Source organism: Heteronotia binoei, chromosome 5, assembly GCF_032191835.1.
Source record: "Heteronotia binoei isolate CCM8104 ecotype False Entrance Well chromosome 5, APGP_CSIRO_Hbin_v1, whole genome shotgun sequence".
Taxonomy (NCBI): Eukaryota; Metazoa; Chordata; class Lepidosauria; order Squamata; family Gekkonidae; genus Heteronotia; species Heteronotia binoei.
In genome coordinates this window covers 103,804,830-103,826,368 of record NC_083227.1, presented here as the reverse complement: position 1 = coordinate 103,826,368, position 21,539 = coordinate 103,804,830, and the positions used below count along the sequence as shown (strand labels likewise).

Here is a 21,539-nt window from a genome sequence, read left to right as displayed (position 1 = left end):
GCGGTATAATAAAAAAGTAGAGACATCACCCTGCCAGCAAAAGTCCATATAGTCAAAGAGGTGGTATTCCCATGTATGGCTGTGAGAGCTAGACCATAAGGAAGGCAGAGCACAGAAGAATAGATGCTTTTGAGATGTGGTGCTGGAGAAGAATCTTGAGAGTCCCTTGGGCTGCAAGAAGATCAAATCAGTCAGTTCTAAGGGAAATCAACCCAGACTGTTCCCTGGAAGGTCAGATGCTGAAGCTCAAATACTTTGGCCACTAAATGAGAAGCGAGCACTCACTGGAGAAGATCCTGATGCTGGGAAAGACAGAAGGCAAAAGAAGGGGACAGCAAAAGATGAGATGGCTGGACAGCGTTACTGTTGTAACAAACACACATTTGAGCAGACTTCGGAGGATGGTGGAAGACAGGAGCGCCTGGCGTGACTTTGTCCATGGGGTCACAAAAAGTTGGACTCAACTGTGAGACTGAACAACAACAACAACAACAAACAAAAACAGTGATTATAACAACTTTATCTAAGCAATATTGTTAGTTCTTTGTGATGTGTTTGTCAATATTGGCCAGAATCCCAGAATGGCTGCTGTTTGTGTTAGGCTGCCTTAGAAAAGCTGTAGATAGAAGGTCCCTCTCTTATTTTTCAAATATGAAGCTGAAAAACAGCAGTGTGCCTTATCTTGCGCTATAATACTAGACTAGTGCAAAGACTTTGATCAGCAACCTAAAATAGAACAGCACTGTAATTCTACTTTGTTTTGTTTCTTCTCTTCTCTTTTTTGTATTTATTGCAGACATAAAGAGTAATCTGAAGATGAATGTTTATATAAAGTGCATTAAGAGAAATTGTGGATGTCAGATTTGGCTGAGTTCCAGGGGGCAGCCTTAAACTTTGAGAATTTCTTGACTTTAAACATGGATCCTTTAACCAGTTTACATGCACACTACATAGTTTCTGCTGTGGAGCACTGTTCCTCTTCCACTAGGGCATCTGTTTGAAAAGAGGCCCATTGAAAACCATTGATCATGGGCAAACAGAAGTTTTAGAAGAAAAAGTGCAAACCATGGCAGAGACTTAGCTTGTATAAATGTACCATGGTCATAGGATACAAGCCAGTATCTTTAAGGCTGAAACTTCCATCCTTGTTAAATTTTCAATCCACTTAAATAAAAATAAGGTGCTATAAAATACTAGTTTAATGTGAACTTTTAATTTAACAAAATCTTGGATTTGATCAAATAAGCTTACTGTTTCAATCAGCATGTCCCCCTTCATCATAACTTGCATTCTCTGTAGCTTTTGGTTTAAAGCATAATGTAAGAGAAAGGACATTTTTAATGCAGCTTCTTGTTACAGAACATGCAGGTGCTATTGCTGTTATTTTAAAGTTCTTCAGAGCTTATTAGGCTTTCACAGAAATAGCTGATGGCCATAGGGCCAAAATCAGTTCCTAAGAGGCCACCTAGTTGCTAACCTGAGGATGAAATAGATGTGGAGAAAATATCATTCTAGTAACAGATTTGCTGGTAAGTCTCTTTAAGAGGTGGAGTTTGAGACAATTATCCATGACCCTTGACTTACTTCAAAAAAATTAGGTGTTGTTTGGGGTCTTAGTTTTAGGAAAGGTATTGCTAGTTAGACAAGATACTCAGACCAATTTCGCACTAGACCTTTTATTCTGGTTTAGCCCTGTCCCCAAACTGACATTCTACACCAGAATCAGAGATTCAGAGAAACCAACTCTACGGCTCTGTGATTCTATGATTTTAGTGTAAAATGTCAGCTTGGGGACAGGACTAAACCAGGATTAAAGGTCTAGTGCGAAATTGGTCTCAGTGACTTGAACCAGACTTTCCATGTCACTGGAGGATTGGTGACTGATGAGTGGTTTGAATTCCCATAGTGTAGTGACTTGGCTTATTATATAAAATTTTAAGTAACAAAGTTGATTATTCTGTTGTAAAGTGCTACTCCAGAGCAATATACCAGATTCTGGACCATTTCACACATTACAAAAAAGATAAGTACCCATGTTTCCATTGCAGAGTTGCCCATATGTTGTATAACAATGGAAGGACATTGGAATTTCTGAAAGTGCATAGTGAACATGCCTCCTTTATACTTTTGTGTGACTTGTAGCTCATTGTCTTCCTCTATGTTTTGGTCTCTGTTATTCTGTTTCTTGAGTGGTTTTGTTTCTAAGGCAAAAGATTCTGTTGCATTCAGTTTAATATTTAAACACCACCATCAGCACCTGTTTAACTGGTCCACGTGAACTACATGGAAGGCTTGGCATCAGTGCATGAAGCTGTTTTATGGTCCTGAGAATAAAGGCCAAAGTTTGCCCAAACATTCATGTATTAATATTAGTAAGCTTGTCCCTAGTGTTGTCAAACACTTTGAACTCTTTCTGTATTTAAGCAGATCTTTCTAAGAGAGTTTATCATGGAGCTAACCTTGTTGCCATTTTTGTTCCCATAATGCTCCAAGGATCTTCATTCTCTGGCCTCCAGCAGTGAGATGGTAGGCCCTGTTCCTCAAAGTGTCTACATTTGCCTTCATGTTTTTGGTACTAAATCCTAAGACAGCCCTACATTTGTGAGAGAGTAATGTGAGCATCTGTTGGTTCCAGTTCCACACTGAATTGCTGATCCAGTTTCTCCTCTTCACATATGTCCCCAGGACCAAAACTTCCATGACCTGCCTTACACTGAGATGGTAGGCTGGACACTTGTGTGTATTTCCCTTCCTTCCAGTGGTGTGTTCCTTTTGGAGCTTTTTCTCTGATGTGTGGCAACTCTCAAAGCTCCAGCCCTCTCCTAAAGGAGAGAGTATTGCCACTTGGCAGAAGTCACTTGACCCCTTGTTCTGTATTCTCAGCCTCTTTACACTGTTTGAGTAATAGTTTCCTACCTCTTTACTTAGTGGTATGTAGAGCAGCAGTTAAGAATGTGAGCTGGAAAGTCCCTGGTTCAAATCTCATCTCAGTCTTATGCAAGACACTCTTAGTGTTTGCCCTCCTTGGCAATATAGAAAGATTACTGTGCTGATAAGCTCTCTAAATACGCTATAGAGTTGTATTAATGCTTAGTATGACTATTGCTGTTCCTTGAAATAAGAATAATTAAAATGGGTATTTGTTTTAGTCCAGGAACCAGTGGGATTTAATAGGAGGGTTGTTTGTTTCTCACCTGGCTGTGACCCTTTTGATCTATTAAGAAAGGGGGCCTATTGAGGTGAGATTGAGGCAGTCTCTTTAGCATCTGTGTTATTGCTCTGCATTTAAAAGGTCTGTTGTGATTGCATTTGGAGTTAAAAACCTCATAAGTGAACGGGTTCTTCTGTTTATACTATACTCTGTTTATACTATAAAGTGAAATCTGTGGCTAAAATCAGAGATCCAATTGAGTGTTATGTTCTTATGGACCTGGTACAAATGACTTCAAGTATTGAGCCATTATTTCCTAAAGAAAATGAGTTAGCATCAAAGGTACCTTGCTGTTCATGGAGGAATCTGCCTTTCGCAGAAGGCCAATGAGAGCTGAAAGGAAAGTTAAAAGGTAAAGGTAGTCCCCTGTGCAAGCACCAAATCGTTACAGACCCATGGAGTGATGTCATATCATGACATTTTTTGGCAGGCTTTTTACAGGGTGGTTTGCCATTGCCTTCCCCAGTCATCTACACGTTCCCCCCAGCAAGCTGGGTTCTCATTTTCCTGACCTTGGAAGGCTGAGTCAGCCTTGAGCCGGCTACCTGAGCCTAGCTTCTACTGGGATCGAACTCAGGTCGTAAGCAGAGCTTGGACTACAGTACTGCAGCTTTACCACTCTGCACCACGGGGCTCCTCGATAGGAAAGTACAACCCCATTAAGTTGTGATTTCACTGAGGAAGTGGAGGAGGCCATTTATGCTGTCCATTGTTCAACTTGCAAATGTAGATAAAGCTATTAAATACCAGCATCTTTTGTGAACTGTTTCTCTTCCCAGGATCCTCAGCCAATGAAAGCATTTGACTACATACTCGGTTGGTTTTTTCCAAATGTTGACTCTTGTTGCAGTCAACAGTAAAAGCCATTGTGTGTTTTGCATTGAAAAATTACATCTTCTTTGCACACAATATAGAACTTATTACAAAACCTAAACTTATTTGGCAGCAGTTTTGCACTTGGTTGCATGGAATTGGTCTCGCACACAGAAATAACTGAAGCCAGAGTCTTCAAGTAGGATTTGAAAAATAGAGTGCTTTATCAATGTTGTGATAGAATCAATTGCAGAAATCTGCAGCCAGGACTAACTGCGACATCACTGCCTAGCTTAATAAAACAGCCATGGCAGTCCTATGTGGGGCAACTGTATTCTACTGGGGTAACTACAGTGCTACCCTAAGCAGAGTTACACTTTTCTAAACCCCCTAACAACTTTGATTGGCTTAGAGTGGCATCTCTGCTTAGGATGTCATTGTTAGTGATGTGTTTAGAGCCCAGTCCAGGATGTGTAAAAGCTTTCAGATAACTCTTGTTTCAGTCACCATGTGACTCTGTTTCCCTGTATTCTGTGTGACAGATGGTAGTGGGCTGTTGCTGCTGCCCATCAACGGTCGAATACCCTCACCTTGAGGAGGTAGGCTTTGTTGCCTGTATTATGTTTTCAGTTCCTTCTGGAGGATTCTTTCTCTTCATTCCCAATTTGGTCGCATCCTTTTTCATATTCTCTCAAAGAGACAAATTTGTGACTTGTTGTTATATTAATTGTAAATAGGAATGATACTTTCTTAATTGCCATGAGAGAAATGTGAAGGATAAGTGATCCTATGAGTGGCATGAAATCCAATAGAAAGAATCCAGTTTTCTGCTTTCCTTTTTGAAGTGAATTTGGTGGTGAGTAGACAGATGCTTATGGTCACTAGAAAATTACATTGAGGTATGGTTATTTCCCTCCATTGTGAGGGTTTGCTCTGTTGAACCTTCCTTGTAACTGAAGGTATAAGATGTGTGGTAAATCCAAAACAGACGTTTGAAAGTGACTCCAGCTTCAGCTTAACATTTCCCGGGCAGTTATCAAACTCAGATACACGTACAACAGGCTGTTCATTTGATGAATATAATGACATTTCTGTTACAGACATTCAATATTTAAAGCATCTCCACAAACATATTAAAGAAAATTATTTTTTAAAAAAAATTTGAGGAGCATGACAGTATTCCACAGAATGCAAAACTGGGAAACCCAGATTCCTGATTGCTTTCTTGTAATAATGAATTTAGAAGGGTCATGAGGGAAACTCGTGTTTAATGCAGTTGTATAGAAGGATTCATGCATTAATGATTAGTGTGGGGAGGAACTGAGAAGAAAAATTGAAAATATCACTTCCCTCTTTTTAAAGCAAGTATCAATATCACTTCCCTCTTTTTAAAGCAAGTCTGTTTCACCTTTCTGGGTTTTTTCCTGAAGTCCCTGATGGTTAGGAAGTTGTTTGCAAAAACATGAAGATACATGATGAATAAGTGGGGATTTTACCCAGCAGAAAAAGCCATCAATTTATTAATTTGATGAATACATTGTCTTAAAAACTCCTGAGACAAAACTCAGATGTGAAAAGGGTGTGTATGAAGAGTGGATCCCGATAGTCACAAACCAAGAAAATTGCCAGTCAGCAGGAAAAACTAGAAGATGGCAAACCACATCACAAAATGAGCACACTAAGGGTGCTTTCATATGGCAACTGTTTGCAAGTGGATTTTGCTTTTCTTTCACAGTAAAAATCCAGTTGCAAAGTGTGTTATTTAGTGTGTGTGAATGCACCCTAAGATATGGCACTTGCCTCAAGATCCAGCAGGTTCTAGGCCAGGCTGACAGCTCTGAAGCAGATATCAGAGCATGAAAAGGAAGAGAAGGCTATGGGATAGAGCAAGTCTCTTCCCTCCAGTGCAGGGATGGCAAACTGTGGCTTGGGAGCCACATGTGACTCTTGGAGCCCAGCATGGAGAAGGAATTTCTCTCTTTAAATCACTTCTCCAAGCCAAGCCAGGTGGCGGCTTGGAGAATGCATTTAAAGTTAAAGTTGCTTTCTTTTTGCTCCTCCCTCCCCCAATCTATTTCCCTTCCTCCCTTCCTCCCTTCGTTCGTTCGTTCGTTCGTTCGTTCCTTCCTTCCTTCCTTCCTTCCTTCCTTCCTTCCTTCCTACCTACCTACATCTGACATTCATGTCTTGCGGTTCTCAAACATTTAACGTTTATTCTGTATGGCTCTTGCATTAAGCAAGTTTGGCCACCCCTGCTCTAGTGTGAGGCCAACCCCAAAGTGGGTGGGAATAGCCAAGTGTAGGTCATCTGGAAATATCCAAAAGCATATTGTGTAGCCCAGGTTATGTAATTATCATGTAATACAAACATAAGAGAAGAGACAAAATAGTTTTTGTTTAGTTGATGTGTGACTACTCTTTAATCCATCTAACTCTGGTATGGAAAACTTTTATTTCATTTATTTATCAGCCACCTTTCTCACTGAGACTCTAGGCAGGATTGCACAGCATAAAACAATGCCGTCAAACAGCATGAGACATCCAACAAACAATGCAGTAGGACGAGGAAGATAAAAATTAGAGTAGGGAGAAAGTATCAGACATGATATGTCATGAGAAATGCAAAAAAAGAGAATCGAATGATAGGAGCCAGGGAGGGGCTGTGGCTCACTGGTAGAGCATCTGTTTGGCATGCAGAAGGTCCCAGGATCAATCCCTGGTATCTCCATTTAAAAGATCTAGCAGTAGGTGATATGAAAGTCTTTTGCCCGAGGCCTTGGAGAGCCACTGCCAATCTGAGCAGACAATACCAACTTTGATGGACCAAGGGTTTGATTCGGTATAAGGCAGTTTCATGTGTTCAAGTAGAAAACAATGCAATAAGAACAAGATAAATGGAACTACTTGAGACAAAGCTTTGGCCTCTAGAGCATTTTCAAGGGGTTGGGGTGACTTGAGGCACCCTGGAATGTTTGGTTTTTAGAAGGCTCGTTTAAGTGCTGAGGAGGATGAGCTGGGCCTCAGAAAGCGCAAGCAACTAGTGAAGACTAATGTCTCTTGCTGCTTTTGCCTTCTGTGCTTCACTTGATCACTCTTCACACTGGAGAGTGTTCATTAAGAACGATGCCAGGTTTTGTTTGTTTTTAATTTCTGAGAACTGTTCTTGCTTAGCATGATACATCAGGTTCCCAGCTCCTCATAAGTCACACCCCTTCTTCAGCTTCTGTGCAGGTGAAAGTCACTGTGTGGCTGACCCAGGATTTCTGGGCAAGGAGCTGGGGGTGGGGTGGCAGGAAGGTACACAGGATATGTTGCCCTTTTGTATTGCTCTTCAGGGCTGCGAAGTAGGCTCACAGCATCAGATCTGCCTAGCCTTGTGCCTGTGGAGAGATGAACAAAGCTCTGCTTTGCATCCTCTGCAAAGGCCACTGTGATATCTATTGCACAGCATCTCTGCCTCTTGGAACAGCTGTAGGGGGAGCTGAGGCTGTGATGTAAGGCTATGGCTGCAACATTGCTGTGCAAATTTTAAACATTTTTTTCCTGGTTCTTCCCTTTCTTGGTCTTTTTAATAGTGCCTATTACATGTTCCTCCCTATACTAGAGCCTTTTGCCATCTGCTTTTGATAAGCCCCAAGGTATATTTAGATGGAACTGGGATTTTGACTAACCACATAGAAACACAGGACTTTTCCTTTAATACCTAATCACTACCGCTTCAGGGGTTGACTGCACAAACCACCCTGAAACTGAAATTACTTGTGATAACTTAAACAAGAAATAAAAATGCAAATTTCCTCATACAAAGGAAAATGATAATTGTGCTACTGGACTAGGATTAAACCCCAGCACCCGTTCCATTATCGAGAATGAAAGTGAGATATTGATGGTTGTTCAATGAAGCGTGTGACCTATTTCTCGCTCCTCTATAAAGCATGAAGCTCGTCATTCATGATTCCCCCCCCCTCCCCACCTCACAGTGATGCTGTATGACGTCTTATGAGGCTGTTTTTCTACTGAGTTGTTTAGAAAGAAAAATGTAGTTTCATCTGTTTTTATTCTGTTTTAAGATGCAACATTTGTAGTATAACATGTTCCGTGAATATTCAGAGAGCATAGCAGGAAAGCATCTATTTATTCACCCCCAAATAAACGCGTCTGATTAAAAACATCAGGATATAGAAAGAGGAAATTGGTACTTTTTGGATAAAGATCAAAAATAAATGTTCCAGTTATTGTTTTCATCTGTTGCTGGTGTCCACAGTGTACCTCATAAAAACAAAACTGGCACTTGTCCACCAGTCCCTGAGGATTTAGCTCTTGCCAGTGTTTGTGAATGAGATTTGATAAAGCAAATTCTGCCCAGAGACTCTTCTCTTTGCACTGTAGTTGGAAAAATGCAGCCCGATCCTTGGTTGCAAAACTGCCTCAGCCTAGAAAATCAGGCACTTGACTCTAGCTAGTGCCAGAAAACAGTCTGCCTCTTCGTTCCAGCATAGTGGGCAGACCCTATCCCCTCCATTACATTTGGAGGAAGCTGCAGTCCCATGGGTGGGGAATAATGAAGAAAACAAAAAGGAGAGTGAGACAGTAAAGGAGGAGTAAAGCTAAATTAGTTGCAAACATTAACGGATAATTATCCCATGTTCATTTTGCTATCTGTTTGTAAATGCTAAACAGTCTTTTAGATAGAACAAAGTTTGAGTCCAGAGGCACCAACGAAGACCAACAAAGTTTTAGTCAAGGTATGAGCTTTCATGTGCACGCACACGTCCTCAGATACAAGGTCTCAGATAATTACTCTTAGTATCCCACAATTAAGAAGGATACATTTACACATCTAGCTCATACCTTGAATAAAACTTTGGTTGTCTTAAAGGTGCCATTGGACTCTAACTTTGTTCTATTGCTTCAGGCCAACATGGCTGCCCACCTGGATCAGCCTTTTTCATAGTTTATTCTTATAACTGGCTTTTAAACATTCCCCCTAGAGTTTATTTTTAGCTTTGGTTGTGAAAACCAATAAACATAAACTAATTATTGTCCAAATCAGGAAAGACAAAATGAGGTTGGAAGTTGCTGTTGTCACAGTTCTGAAGCCAACCGTTTGATGGCTTAATTAAATGTAAGAAACCAGTGGGAACCGACCCTGAAATGCAGAAGCAACTAAATAGAGTTGCTCACTTTAAAGGGATATCTGGTGACCAGTTTGCCCACATTTGTCTTGGTCCTTAGGTTATCACCTAAGGCTGTGCACATTCCAACAGAGGTCCCCCCCCCCCCTCCGAGCAGGCATGCTAGAACACACAGCTTCTTCCATGACTTCCTTTATTCCTAGGAAACAGCATGTTGCAAGACTCCATGCTAGGCAATTACTCGGAAAGCAGGGATTAAAATGAATGTCCTTTAGAAATAGCATTTTGTAGTGCTGCTACTATGGTATGGATATCCTTCTTAGGGCAACTTGTGAGGGCTGTTCATCATAGCATGGTGCCTCTTAATGGCTGGCTGGTGTAGTGCATTTTCCTTTCATACGCCACCCGCAGTGAGGTCACATCTCTCTCGCATCAGTATTCTAGAGACACAAAGAATGCTCACTCCAGTTGGAATGGTGATTTAATCTGACAGTTGTATCCACTGTAGGTGAGGGAGCTCAAGATGGAGGAGGATTTTGAGGGGACAAATGACAGGAAGGGAAAGGATCAAGTAGTCAGTCTCACCTTGCAACTCTTTGCAGCCCTCAAGGCTACTTTTCAGTTTTAGAAAAGTCAGGGAAAAGAAATGCTCAGCTGTACATAATTTGTAGTTCCCTCCCTAAGGTGAAATCTCCTGTCCTTGCCCATGTACAACACAATAGCCCTTGGCAACAGGCTCTTTCCTTCAAGGGGTACAAAAGCTTGCAAGTGCCTCCAGTACCTGAGTACCACCAGCAGCATGGGTTTGTGCTTTGCTGTCATCCCTATCCCTCTCATCTTCTAGCCCCTCCTATTTCTTTAGTTTCATCTCCCTCCATTTTTGCCTTTCATTGTCATTGTTGTTGCCAGGTCAAGACGGAAATCAGCGTAGAGAGCAAGCACCAGACCCTCCAGGGATTAGCTTTTCCCTTGCAGCTGGAAGCACAACAGGCCATTCAATTACTAAAGCAGAAGAAAATCAATTACATCCAGCTGGTAAGGAGCTGCTGCTGCTTGATGCTTTTCACTTGGATTGCTACATACCACCCTGACTGCCCCCCTCCCCTGTGGATTTTCTGTGCAAGGGCTGCTTGTGCAAGCCTGTGGTCTTTGTGTCTTCCCTGCTTATCTCAATCTAAATGTAGATCTGAAATATGTGTCCTTGCCTTTGTTTAAACAGAAACTGGACTTGGAAAGGGAAACCATAGACTTGGTGCACACACATGCCACTGAGATAGTGGACCTGCCTAAAAGAATTCCACAAGATTCTGCCCGCTATCACTTCTTTCTGTATAAGCATTCTCATGAGGGAGACTATCTGGAGTTGATCGGTAAGGACTGGGCAAACCTTGGGCTTCTACACTTCTTTGGCTTAAAGAAGCAGACTAGGAACAAACCAGAACAGTCCTCTGCCCTTTACAGACTTGAGGTTGGATCCAGTGAACTGTGACCAGAATGAGTTCTTGGAACAGACCTCACCCTTGGTGACCTCCAAAAAGCTGCTCTTGAAAGTTGGGGACACAATGAGATGCAATTCAGGGGTCTGCAGGTTGAGGCTTAATCAATGAAAATCTCTCCAACGCAGACCCTTACAACAGTCTCACATGTGTAACAAGAGGCAGCAAGAATATATGGAAGGGGGTTTCTACCAATGGAACCCGCCCCCACTCTCAACAGCATCTTACTTTGTGCCTGAAAGTCCACTTGCCTTCAGAAGTGGCTTGTGGAACGACAGGAGACTGCAGGGTAAAAGGAGAGAGAACTTGTGCCATTAACTTTTTCTGTTACCATTGGAATGAAACTGTGGGGTTGCTATCTCTGTCCCCTATGAGGCAGGCATGAGGATGTGATGTCTGACTGTATCAAGAGTTTCTGCATGTAGAAAGTGAGACGTGATAGGTTTTCTAAATTAAAGAATGCGTATTTTAATTACATTCTGTGGATCCCTATTTCCTTACACAATTCTGGACACTGCCAATCTGTACCTCTGGAACCACATGATACATGAAGAGAGGACTGCTTAGCTGCAAGACTTTTGTTCAAAAAAAATTGGGGTGGGGGTATGTTCTACACTCTCTAGAATGAATTTCCTTTGTTGTATGATGGAGTTCTTGTTGCATGCTTCACAGTTACTCCCCCCCCCTCCACACACATAGATTTGTGGACTTAAAGATCATGGGGCCTAGAGACAACTGACTTTCCTTCTCCTTGCAGTGTTTATCTACTCCATGCCTGGCTACAAATGTAGCATCAAGGAGCGCATGTTGTACTCCAGCTGCAAGAGCCGGCTGCTTGACTCAGTGGAGCAAGATTTTGGCCTAGAGGTTGCAAAGAAGGTAAACTCTGATGTCCCCCTTCTGACAGTTGTTTTTTAAGAAAGTGGTCCTGTTCATTCTTACAGTGGAAAGAAGATGGGGCATTAGCTGTACACAAGTTGCTTGTGGGAAAGGAGGAAATTATGAATTGGAGCTAGAGCTATTGAAGAGCAGTATCATAATGGCTATCTGTGTTGTTTGAGGCAAGAGCAGTGCCCCAAAACAGCTGGGTAACAACCAAGGATGTATCTGCATATTATTGGATATTGCACTATTGTCACACCACAGCAATCTTGCACACTGGATTTTGCTGTGTGGACATTCCAGTTGCAAATAATTGCTATAGTGCAGTGGTAGTACATTATCCATTCATGTGCAGACATAGTAATTTCAGAGTACCATGAACAGTCTAGGGCACAAATAAGAGCTTGCAGATCGTAATGAGTTACTGCTTGTCACCAATGGGAACTGGAATGCTCAGACACAAGTGAGGATTTGATGGGATGGGAGGCAGCTAGAAAAGGTTATGCAAGGACCAGAATTTGCCATCATGGGAAGAAGATGTCAGTTGAACCGTAGGCAGCCAGTACTGAGGACTGTGATTCTTTTTCTTCCTGTACCAGATTGAAATTGACGATGGAGCCGAGCTGACTGCCGAGTTCTTGTATGAGGAGGTTCATCCCAAGCAGCATGCCTTTAAACAGGCCTTCGCCAAGCCCAAGGGGCCCGTGGGAAAACGAGGACAGAAGCGACTTATCAAAGGACCAGGCGAGAACGGTGAAGACAGTTAGAGCCCAGTGGACAGGAGGGATGGGCCAGGGGAGGGGCTGTGAATGTCTCCCAGCCTCCAGAATTGCAGCTCCAACCAAATCCACTTCTCTGCACCTGAGCCTGTCCACTGAACTCCAGAGATTTCCCCTCCAGCTCAACTTTCACAATCATGTTCACTTGGTTTTGTCAGGGGGAGGGAGGGTAGGCATCTGGGGGGGAGGGAGAGAGGAAGAAGGGGAACACTGAGTGTTGCCTTTTTCTCTTCCCTCTTGCTTGCTTGTGTAAATCTTGGGTGAAGGGCAAAAAAAAAATAATCCCAGTTCAAGTTTGAAACAACACTTCAGCTGCTGCTCCTGTTACTGCTTCACATTGTGACCTGGTTTACGTGGAAATTGCATTGCTCAAAGGACTTCATTCACTGCTTGTCTGAGGGAGCTGCTTTTTGTGCAAAGAGCAGTCCCACAAAACGAATCCCCCATGTGCCCTTTTTCTCATGGGTGGTGTTTGATGCTTTTTCCACAAAATGGAATCCTGTACTGTTAACACCATCCCTTTCCAAGATGGCCTGTTTGCTTAGGAAGGGACTCTTACATACTGTTCATTAATATAAGGAGTGTGTCCTGAGGATTCACACTTAACAGCGAGGCTCTCTCCCCACCCCACCAAACTCCCTTGGATTGTTTAGGCTTAGGCCTGTGGATTTGGTGGGGAAAGGGCTAGAGATTAATGCATGAGTTTAAAAGGCAAATGTGCATTTTGGTGAAGAAGACCTCTGTGGCAAAAGAGGAACTGCTTTCCTTGACTCTTTTAGAAGCCTCAACATCCGTGCCTTGCTGCATAGCCTTGCTTGTGGCAAAAGAGTGAATTTTCACCACAGATCCATGCATGTCCCCAGGATTTCACTAAAAAAGAGTTTTCTGTCACTGCCCACTTGGTGATTTGTAAAGCTGTCCATTTGGAGGCAACTTGATTAATTTCTATTTTCTCCCCAAAACCAGACAGCTCACTGCCTTAAAGTACAGCCACATGAGAAGAGAAGGTTTTGGTCAATTAAGAATAGGGAAAAGTTATGCTCTTCAGTTTCTGCTGGCACCTTTTGGACCTCCTCCACTCTGGGCTGCTGCAGTTTGAACGTGTGATTGCCATGGATAGTTCTGGGAGGCTTTCCTGTGTGTTGCCAATACACCAGCATCTTCCCCTGTGTTTGCTTCCAACCTAATGCTGCATTGTGATTTTGCACTGACTTACTGAGATAGATGTTCATTCCTGAACTGCCTTCTACCAAGCTAGATGGTTCTAAGTGTGCTTTGCCATAAAGCACAGATACTACCCTGAGTCCAGTTTGCTTAGGTGTTTGTTCTCCCCTCTGGATCAGCATATCCAGCAGTCACATCCCTTTCCTTGAATTCCAGCACTGCACAAACTCACTACTGTGGACTGCAGTATACAATTGCTCTGGTCTAGCCATACACTAGAATTTTGCCAAGCCAAGGGGAAATTGGCACTTTCACAGCCTACTGCACACTGATTGGGTTGTATTCTTCATGGAATGTACTCTGTCCGCAGGGTTGTTCATTCCCTGTGATAAATGTTGTTTACCATGGCAGTAACATTCTGTGCCCAAAAGTGATTGTTGTAGATCCATGTAAACCAGGTGGGAGGAAAGGATGGCTGCCAGCGTGAGAATATTGCATGTGCATAGGGAACTGGAGCAGGACATGCTGGAAGGGCAAGTAAATTGCCTAGAGATTGGCAGAAGTCTTCTGTGATTGGCTCTGAAAGGTACAAGAGAGCTAGGCGCTGTCCAAGCCAGGGACATGACCCAGATTTGGGGGCTTCTGAAAGTCATTGTAGTAGATGTGTCCATTCCATGGGTGGGGGAATCACTGAATTTAATGTGCATGATTAAACTTCTTCTGGCCCCCAGGGAGCTTCTTACTGGTCTGTTTTGTATCTTATGCAAAAGAAACTCAGCCTTTTCTACAGAGCTGATTGTGTGGTGTTAGCTTGATGGCTTTGAATCTTCTCTGTATTTCCCCCTTTTTATCTCTCTATATAGTCAGTGTACCCTTTTGAACTCTATAGCAGAGCCAGGTAATTTAAGTGGAAATGAATGTTGTAACAATTATTGGAAAAGAAAAGAGCCTGGATTTGCTCTTCTAGCTCACTCTGTGGTGGAAGTGCTCCGGACTTGACCTGCAATTCAAGAAAGGCAAGGGTTTTTTGTTTTTGTTTTGTTTCAAATTCAAAGCTCTCTGCATTATAGAATGATTCCAAGTTACCTGCTTTCTTTTAAAAACAATTAAAAACAACCGTCGCAGACATTAGATCTCTCATAGTTCTTTTTTGAGATGGTGCACTCATAGCTTGCCCTCTTCAGAGGTTTATTAAGAAGATTTGAAACAGTCTTCTAATATTAGAAACTTGCCCAGAGATGTCTTAGAAATAGGCTAGTCTTGTATCCAGTACACCATGGACAGAAAATATTGTTGAAGATCAAGGGTTGGGCTTAACCTAGCTTGATCTATTTAGCCAGCAGAACTCAGGCTCAAATGGAATCCGTTTCTGTTTTGATTTTGATTTTCTGTGACCAAAATCCAAATTGCTCAGCTATCTTTTGGACTGCAGTAGTAGTTTTTAGTTTCTCTATATAATAATTTAATAGTTGTATTTGAAATCCTGGCCTCTATAATTCCTGTGACAAAGCTGCATTTTATCCCTTGTTCCTACAATGCCATCATTTGTTTGGTTAATTTTTTGAAGTAACATTGAGGCAGCAATTCTGTGGGGAGGTTTTGCATCTGAGTTGATTATCAAGTACACATGAATGTAGTCCACTCATGTTTTTCATGTGCTGCTGATGTGTCACCCTCTGTAGGCATTTTACTGCCTCTGTGAGACATAGTGAATAGTGTGTTTTTTGTTTGTATTCTGTTTGGGATAATGTATACTGGTGCCTCCGTCATTCCATTCCCTCAGGAATGTGCAAAAGTCTGCCTGTTTTTAATAGTTTGTCCATCAAGCCCAAGAGAAGGGGTCACCAGAGGGTGTGTTTTCCATTCTGAAGCTGGATGAAAGTGATAAACTGTGTCCTCAAAGTCACACTGCCTTGGAACCCCCATCCCTGCCAAAGATTTTAAAAATTAAATATATTTTCAGTTTTAGTGTGACTGCAATAACCACTATTGACATGCTCTCTGACCTCACCATCTGTAATGTTCACCCCACATTAATTATAATCCAAAAGTAACTTGGTGGTTATTGTACCAAGTGCTTGCTTTGTTTCAGTCTTGTGTAGTATTTGGAGCCCAGAGTAGTTTGAATCCATTCTGTTGCTATATTAATGAAAAACATTGCCATGTAATGATGATGGTCCAATAGGTACCTTTGAACATATGATTAATTGCAATTTAAGGACCTGCCAGAACTTCCATGAAGGAAAAAACCGAATCAGTAGCATGAATCTCAGTACTACTCTCCTTGTCTCATCTTCTGTTAAGCAACCAAATGCTAATGGCCAAATTTAGGTCTTTCAAAATGATTTTAAGAGCTACTGTGTTTTCTTCCCACATCATGCCTTGGAGTCTGTGCCTCTTACTTGTGGCAGGCAACTTAAGTTTCAGTGCCTTCTGGAGACCCTCAAAAGCAGTCATCTAGATTGGTCACCATAATTTGAAAGCTCTTTAAGTATGTCTTTACTCCCTTCCCAGTACCCATTCAAGCTGCACAGTAGAAAGCTCCCTTTCCCTGTCTTTCTTTGGCTGCTCTGTGGAAAACACACCAGCATCATGTTTGCCAAGTCTTAGAAGCATTTCACAAAACCAATCCACATCATGTTACTCATTAGGACAACTGGGAAAGCCCCATATGCATCCTTGCCTGAGGAAAGAGCTCTCCATCCTATTACATCTTCTGAATTTGTTAGTCTGGATAAGAATGTACAGGTATCTGTCAAGCTGCCATCACTGTTTCTCCATGTAGGAGCCAAACCACTGACCAGAAGACTTAGTTTCTGTCCTTTTTGTATTGGTTTATTAAGTCAGTTCAATATCACTTAATGATGAAAGTCAAGATGATTGCTAGACTGTCTACCATCACATCTTTGTGGAACTTACTTTATTCTAAGATGTGATTATTTGCTCACAACCTTGGTTTTATTGAAGAACTAGGGTGGCATATTCTTGCACAACAGCTGCTGTGATTGGTTTTAGTGCAGCCAAGGTATTCTTAGCCATTTTGTCAGGAAGACATGATGGTAAAAGGCCCAATCCCCTGCACCTGTCATTGGGTTTGAATTGATATAGTGATAAGCAAGCCACACTCCTGATCTTACATGAGCACAGGGTTTGGAGAGACAAAGAAATGCACATTCCTGACTGGGCTGGATGATGTGGATTTGGAGGATATGGGGGAGGCAGGGCACATCGTACTGAATGCTGTATTTTCTAAAAAAATAAAAATAAAGTATTTTTAAAACAACCTGTCTTGTATATTTCTTGGATGGACTGTCTGTTAGCTGTCTGTTGGCACCTCCCTAAGGAGCGTTATGCCCTGCTCTGTCCGTTGAAGTCACTGGGTTTAGAAAAGGGCAAATGCTGGGAACTGGGCTGGTAAAAACAGACCTTGCAGAGTTTTCAACCATCTGGGAAGCCACTGATCTTCAGTGAATTTTACAATGCCTGAAGATTGATAGGAAATGTTGCTAAAGCTCAGTAGAATTCACCTTCCCAGGTACTACAGACGGCTGCCCTCTGTGCGTTTGCCACACTGTGGGTTCATAGATGGCTCCTGTGGCTTTTGCAGAGTGTCTGACACTAGACAAGGGGATGTACAGATTTAGCTAAATATACTTGCAGCCATCACATTAACCAAGTGGTAGAACACTTTTGCCCTTATTTGGCTAGCAGGATCTTGTCAGATCTTGGAAGCTAAGCAGGGTTGGCCCTGACAAGTATTTGGAAGGGAGACCTCCAAGGAATACCAGGGGGCTGGTGCAGAGGCAGACAATGGCAACCACCTCTGAAATGTCTCTTGCCTTGAAAACCGTATAGGGTTGCTGTAAGTCAGCTTGATTTGACAGCAAAAAGAAATAATAATATGTCTGAAGCATTAAATGCTTTATGATACTGCCTTTTCCCCATTCGAAGTAGCTTTCAGACATCATTTTAATCTGACCATCCTCCTCATGATGATGACATAGTTAAGCTATTTTTTCCTTCATCCTCAGAATCTACTACTGTGTATTCTCTCTTCTCCAAGTCCTGGGATGCTTTAGTTAAAGCTCTTACAAAGTTGGATTCTTTAGGATTAAGTCTCTGCAAAACTTTCTTCGTAAAAATGTTTATTCAGAAATGAACAGGGCATATATTATGTGAGCAGAGAAGCGAGCAAACACTAGGGTAACAGCAGAGTCATCTTCAAAAATCAGCTCCCCAAGAGATGTCCTGACATCATTGCCAGCCATCTCCAAAGCATGCCTATTCAGGTGTATCTTCCCCCTCCCAGTGTCTTCAGATTCCTCTCCCTTTTCTGTATGTTGGCCATAAGACTGGAGGTACAATTGCGAGGTAGCTGTGGGAAAAGGCTGGAGTAACAGCCTATTAGTGTCCTGTTGGCGATAGGGCCCAGCTGTGAGGGGGTTTTGCTTGCAGAAAGGATAATGCTATGGTTGAAGATATCCAGGGAAAATTTATCCAAAACAGATTTGTAACAAATGATTCAGGTGGGCAGCCATATTGTTCTGAAGCAACAACAAAATTCGAGTTCAGCAGCACCTTTAAGACCAAGTTTTATTCAAGGAATAAGCTTTCATATGCATGCACACTTCTTCAGATACATTGAAATGGAAGTTACCTGTCCAGACATATAGAGGGTGAGCAGCAAATTAGCTTAAACATAATAATTGGAGTTTAACAGATGCAACAACCAAACTGGAATAACAAGCTTGGTTTATGGTCCCTATTTGTTTCTATTTAATTTCAGGAGAAAACATAGTGAAGCAAATAAATATATCAGAATTGAAGACTGATATGTAAATGTATCCTTTATTGTGGAATGCTGAGAGTAATTAACTGAGTCCCAGTTAAGTTCCATCTGTTTCCCCTCAAGTGTGAAGGTAATTTGACAGCATTCTTTTCTTTAAGGTAGGGTGATTGGTTGTGCACTATTATGCCTCCAATTTTGATATATTATCAAAAGCTTATACCTTGAATAAAACTTTGTTGGTCTTAAAGGTGCCACTGAACTCGAATTTTGTAACAAATGAGTGATAACTTTTTCCTATGAAAAAAATTGATTTGGCTTTGGTACAATTCATGTGAAAATAGGTGCTGTGGCATTCTCCATGCATCAATGCAAAGGTGAAGATTGTCTCATAAAAGATTTGTTTATGGTGGAGGTGGTGGGGAGTGTACCCAGCTCTACCTGTTTTCCATTAGCTGCCGACTCAGATGGTTGTTTCATGTGCAGATGTGGAAGGGTAACTATTTCCCTTTGTATATGGAGAAAAGCTTAGCATGTTGCTTTTTAAAGGCAAATCTAGATCTTGTGCACTGAGTGCTGATGAGAAATTTTGCTGGAATTTCATCCCTTCTCAGCTGATTTTGATGCTAAGGAGTATTGCCAGTAGCCCTACCCACTATTTAGTTACTGGGCAGTCTCACAAAAACACTTATGTGATTCACTGCGTGGATGAGTTAGTCAGCAAACTCATATTTGCTTAAGGCAGAGGACAATGACTAACAGCTTACAGTTGTTTGAGTGAAGGGTATATCTTTTTAGAAAGAGAAATGAGAAAAAATATCCAAGTGACATGCAGCAACTTCACCTGTGTGTGTTTTAATGGCAACCGAAACCTTGGTAAATGGTCTCTGGTTTTTAAAAATGTATGGTTCGTAAATTGAAAGGGAGAATTTACTATATCTTACATAAACCTGTGTATCATTGGGTCTAGTCCCAGCAAGCAACCACCAGACAACTCACTGCCATACACAATTCACCCATATACGGTGTTACCTGAGCCTAGTGGCAGCCTCCACACAATGTGCACTACTGCATAACTCATATAAGCACCTTGCTACCACATGACTTTTGCAACTTGGCCAGACATTTCCCAAGGACAGACTAATTGGGAGGGGGGAAAGCTGAGAGCCAAGTATGATATGGTGGTTAGACTGTCAGACTTGGTGTATATCTTATAAACTGGTGGTATGGAGGGCAGGGGTTTTTTTGGGAGGGGGCTGGGGTACACAAGAAATACTCCATTCTGGAAGAAGCAGGTAAGAAAATGTGGGCTTTTTCTACATTGACATTCAGTTTTCATGTTAGGATCTTTTTGATAGTGGTAGGTGGTATTTGTTTTGATGCACTGGTAGTACATGAAGGCACAATTTATATTTCCACCTAGTTGAGGACATGGATGCTCATGATTCAAGGAGCTGTGGCCCAGGTGTAACTTCCTAGCACATGCCCACTGTTTAGTCCTGAACAAAGATACATTTCCCCTTCACGCTTGATTGTGTTTAGCCAGTTTAGCCAATGCACACAGAAAACACACTAGATGTATAAAGTGTGAATAAGCCTTGGTTGTTAGAAGTTTCATTCCTAAAGGTAACTATGAACCCAAACTTCTCCCTGGCTGGTTGCACTATCCAGCTGTCAGTGGTGATATGAATTTGTATCTGAGGGAACATACCAGGGAAGAGCCAAAGCAAGGGAAGAAATGCAAGACCCTTGGGAAAGGGGATATTTTGTGTGCAGGGATAACCTGGGAGGGTTAAGAGACAGGAATGTGATCACCAGTGATGAGTTCTCGCTTGTGTTCATCCCTCTTCACTGTCCTATACAATTAATGATTAAAATATCTTTTATTCTGTTCCATTTGTTCAATCCTGATACTCTTAGAGGTGCTACCTTCTTTTTCTGGCAGAGCTTGAGGCTTTAACAGTAGTGTGACAGGCAGATATTCAAGTGGTGCAGGTTTTCCTAGCATGGAGCTACCAATGATGGGAAAAGCTACCACTGCCTGTCAATGCAGCTGTTAACGTATGAGAGCTGTTAGGAAAAGGATTACAACCTGAGATATGGTTTGCTTCTCAATGTACTTAAAGGAGATAGCTAAGGGCATGGAGAAAAAACTGAAAAGCACAAATTCCTTTTTGATGGCATTTGACTTTGGCAGCTTGCTTTTGAAAGTAACCTCCAGCTGAAACAGAACAATTAGGCATGGGGGTATTTTGAGCTGAAGAGACAGGCTTATGAAAGGAGTTGCCCTAAAATCTTTGTAAACATAAAAAGTAAAACAGGAAGCTCTTAAAATTTAATGGGGCAAACCAGCTAAGGCCTGGTGAAAATTTCAAGAGTTTTGTAGCTTGACTGCTTGCACGGTTAGTTATCATTACAACATTCTGCACTTGCAGATCTTTGGGCTTTGTATGGAAGGAGGAGGTGTCAGGGTCTCCAGGATCACTCCATCCCAAAAGTGCAGAAATTGATTATTGTTTAATCGACTGTTTAAGAGAGGCAGCAGACAAAACTTTTATGTATCTGATGTAACTAAAAAAATTAGTACCCCTGCTTTCCTCTTGGCCCAGGGTGCCTTACAATAATAATTAAACATTGCGGATTAAAACCAGATAAAATAAAACTTCCAGATACCTCCCTCTTCCCCCTGAAGATGTCTGCAGTTCATAGCCCAGGGTGGCCTAACTGTGACTCTTTCACACATATTGTGTGGCTCTCGAAGCCCTACCGGCCAGCTTGGAGAAGGCATTTCTCTCTTTAAAACACTTCTCCAAACCAAGTCAAATGGCAACTTGGAGAATACATTTAAAGTTAAAGTTGCTTTCTTTCCACCTCTGCCTCCCTCCCATCTTCCTCCCTCCCTCCTGATGTTATATCTTGTGGCTCTCGAACATCTGACATTTATTCTATGTGACTCTTTCGTTGAAGCAAGTTTGGCCACCCCGTCATAGCCCATCAAAAACCCTAGTCAGTTCCAGGTAAGCCAGCTGAAACTGGGGACCAGGCAGCTAAAGACCTGTCGCTGGTGCATGGAATATATGAGGAGATGGTCCTGTCATATGCAGTACTTTAAAGGGTATCACCAGCACCTTGAATTGTAACAGACTGGCAGCCAATGTAGCTGCTTCAAACAGGCAAGATACATTCCCATCAGCTAACCCATGACAATAATCAAGTTGCTGCATTGTGCCTCGGCAATCCCTGCTCCCCTTGCTTATACCCTGTTTACAGGAT

General features: G+C 42.0%; 1 protein-coding gene across 1 annotated transcript in view; it reads left to right on the top strand.

Annotated features, from left to right (window-relative positions):
- The window catches only part of TWF2 (twinfilin actin binding protein 2), a 110,305-nt gene extending 93,542 nt beyond the window's left edge, over positions 1-16,763 (top strand). The window contains exons 6-9 of the mRNA XM_060239969.1: positions 10,069-10,194; positions 10,379-10,529; positions 11,413-11,534; positions 12,137-16,763. Coding sequence (XP_060095952.1) covers positions 10,069-10,194; positions 10,379-10,529; positions 11,413-11,534; positions 12,137-12,304 — 567 coding nt within the window. The 3' untranslated portion in view covers positions 12,305-16,763. The remainder of the gene's footprint in view (positions 1-10,068; positions 10,195-10,378; positions 10,530-11,412; positions 11,535-12,136) is intronic.
- The last annotated feature ends 4,776 nt before the right edge of the window (positions 16,764-21,539 follow it).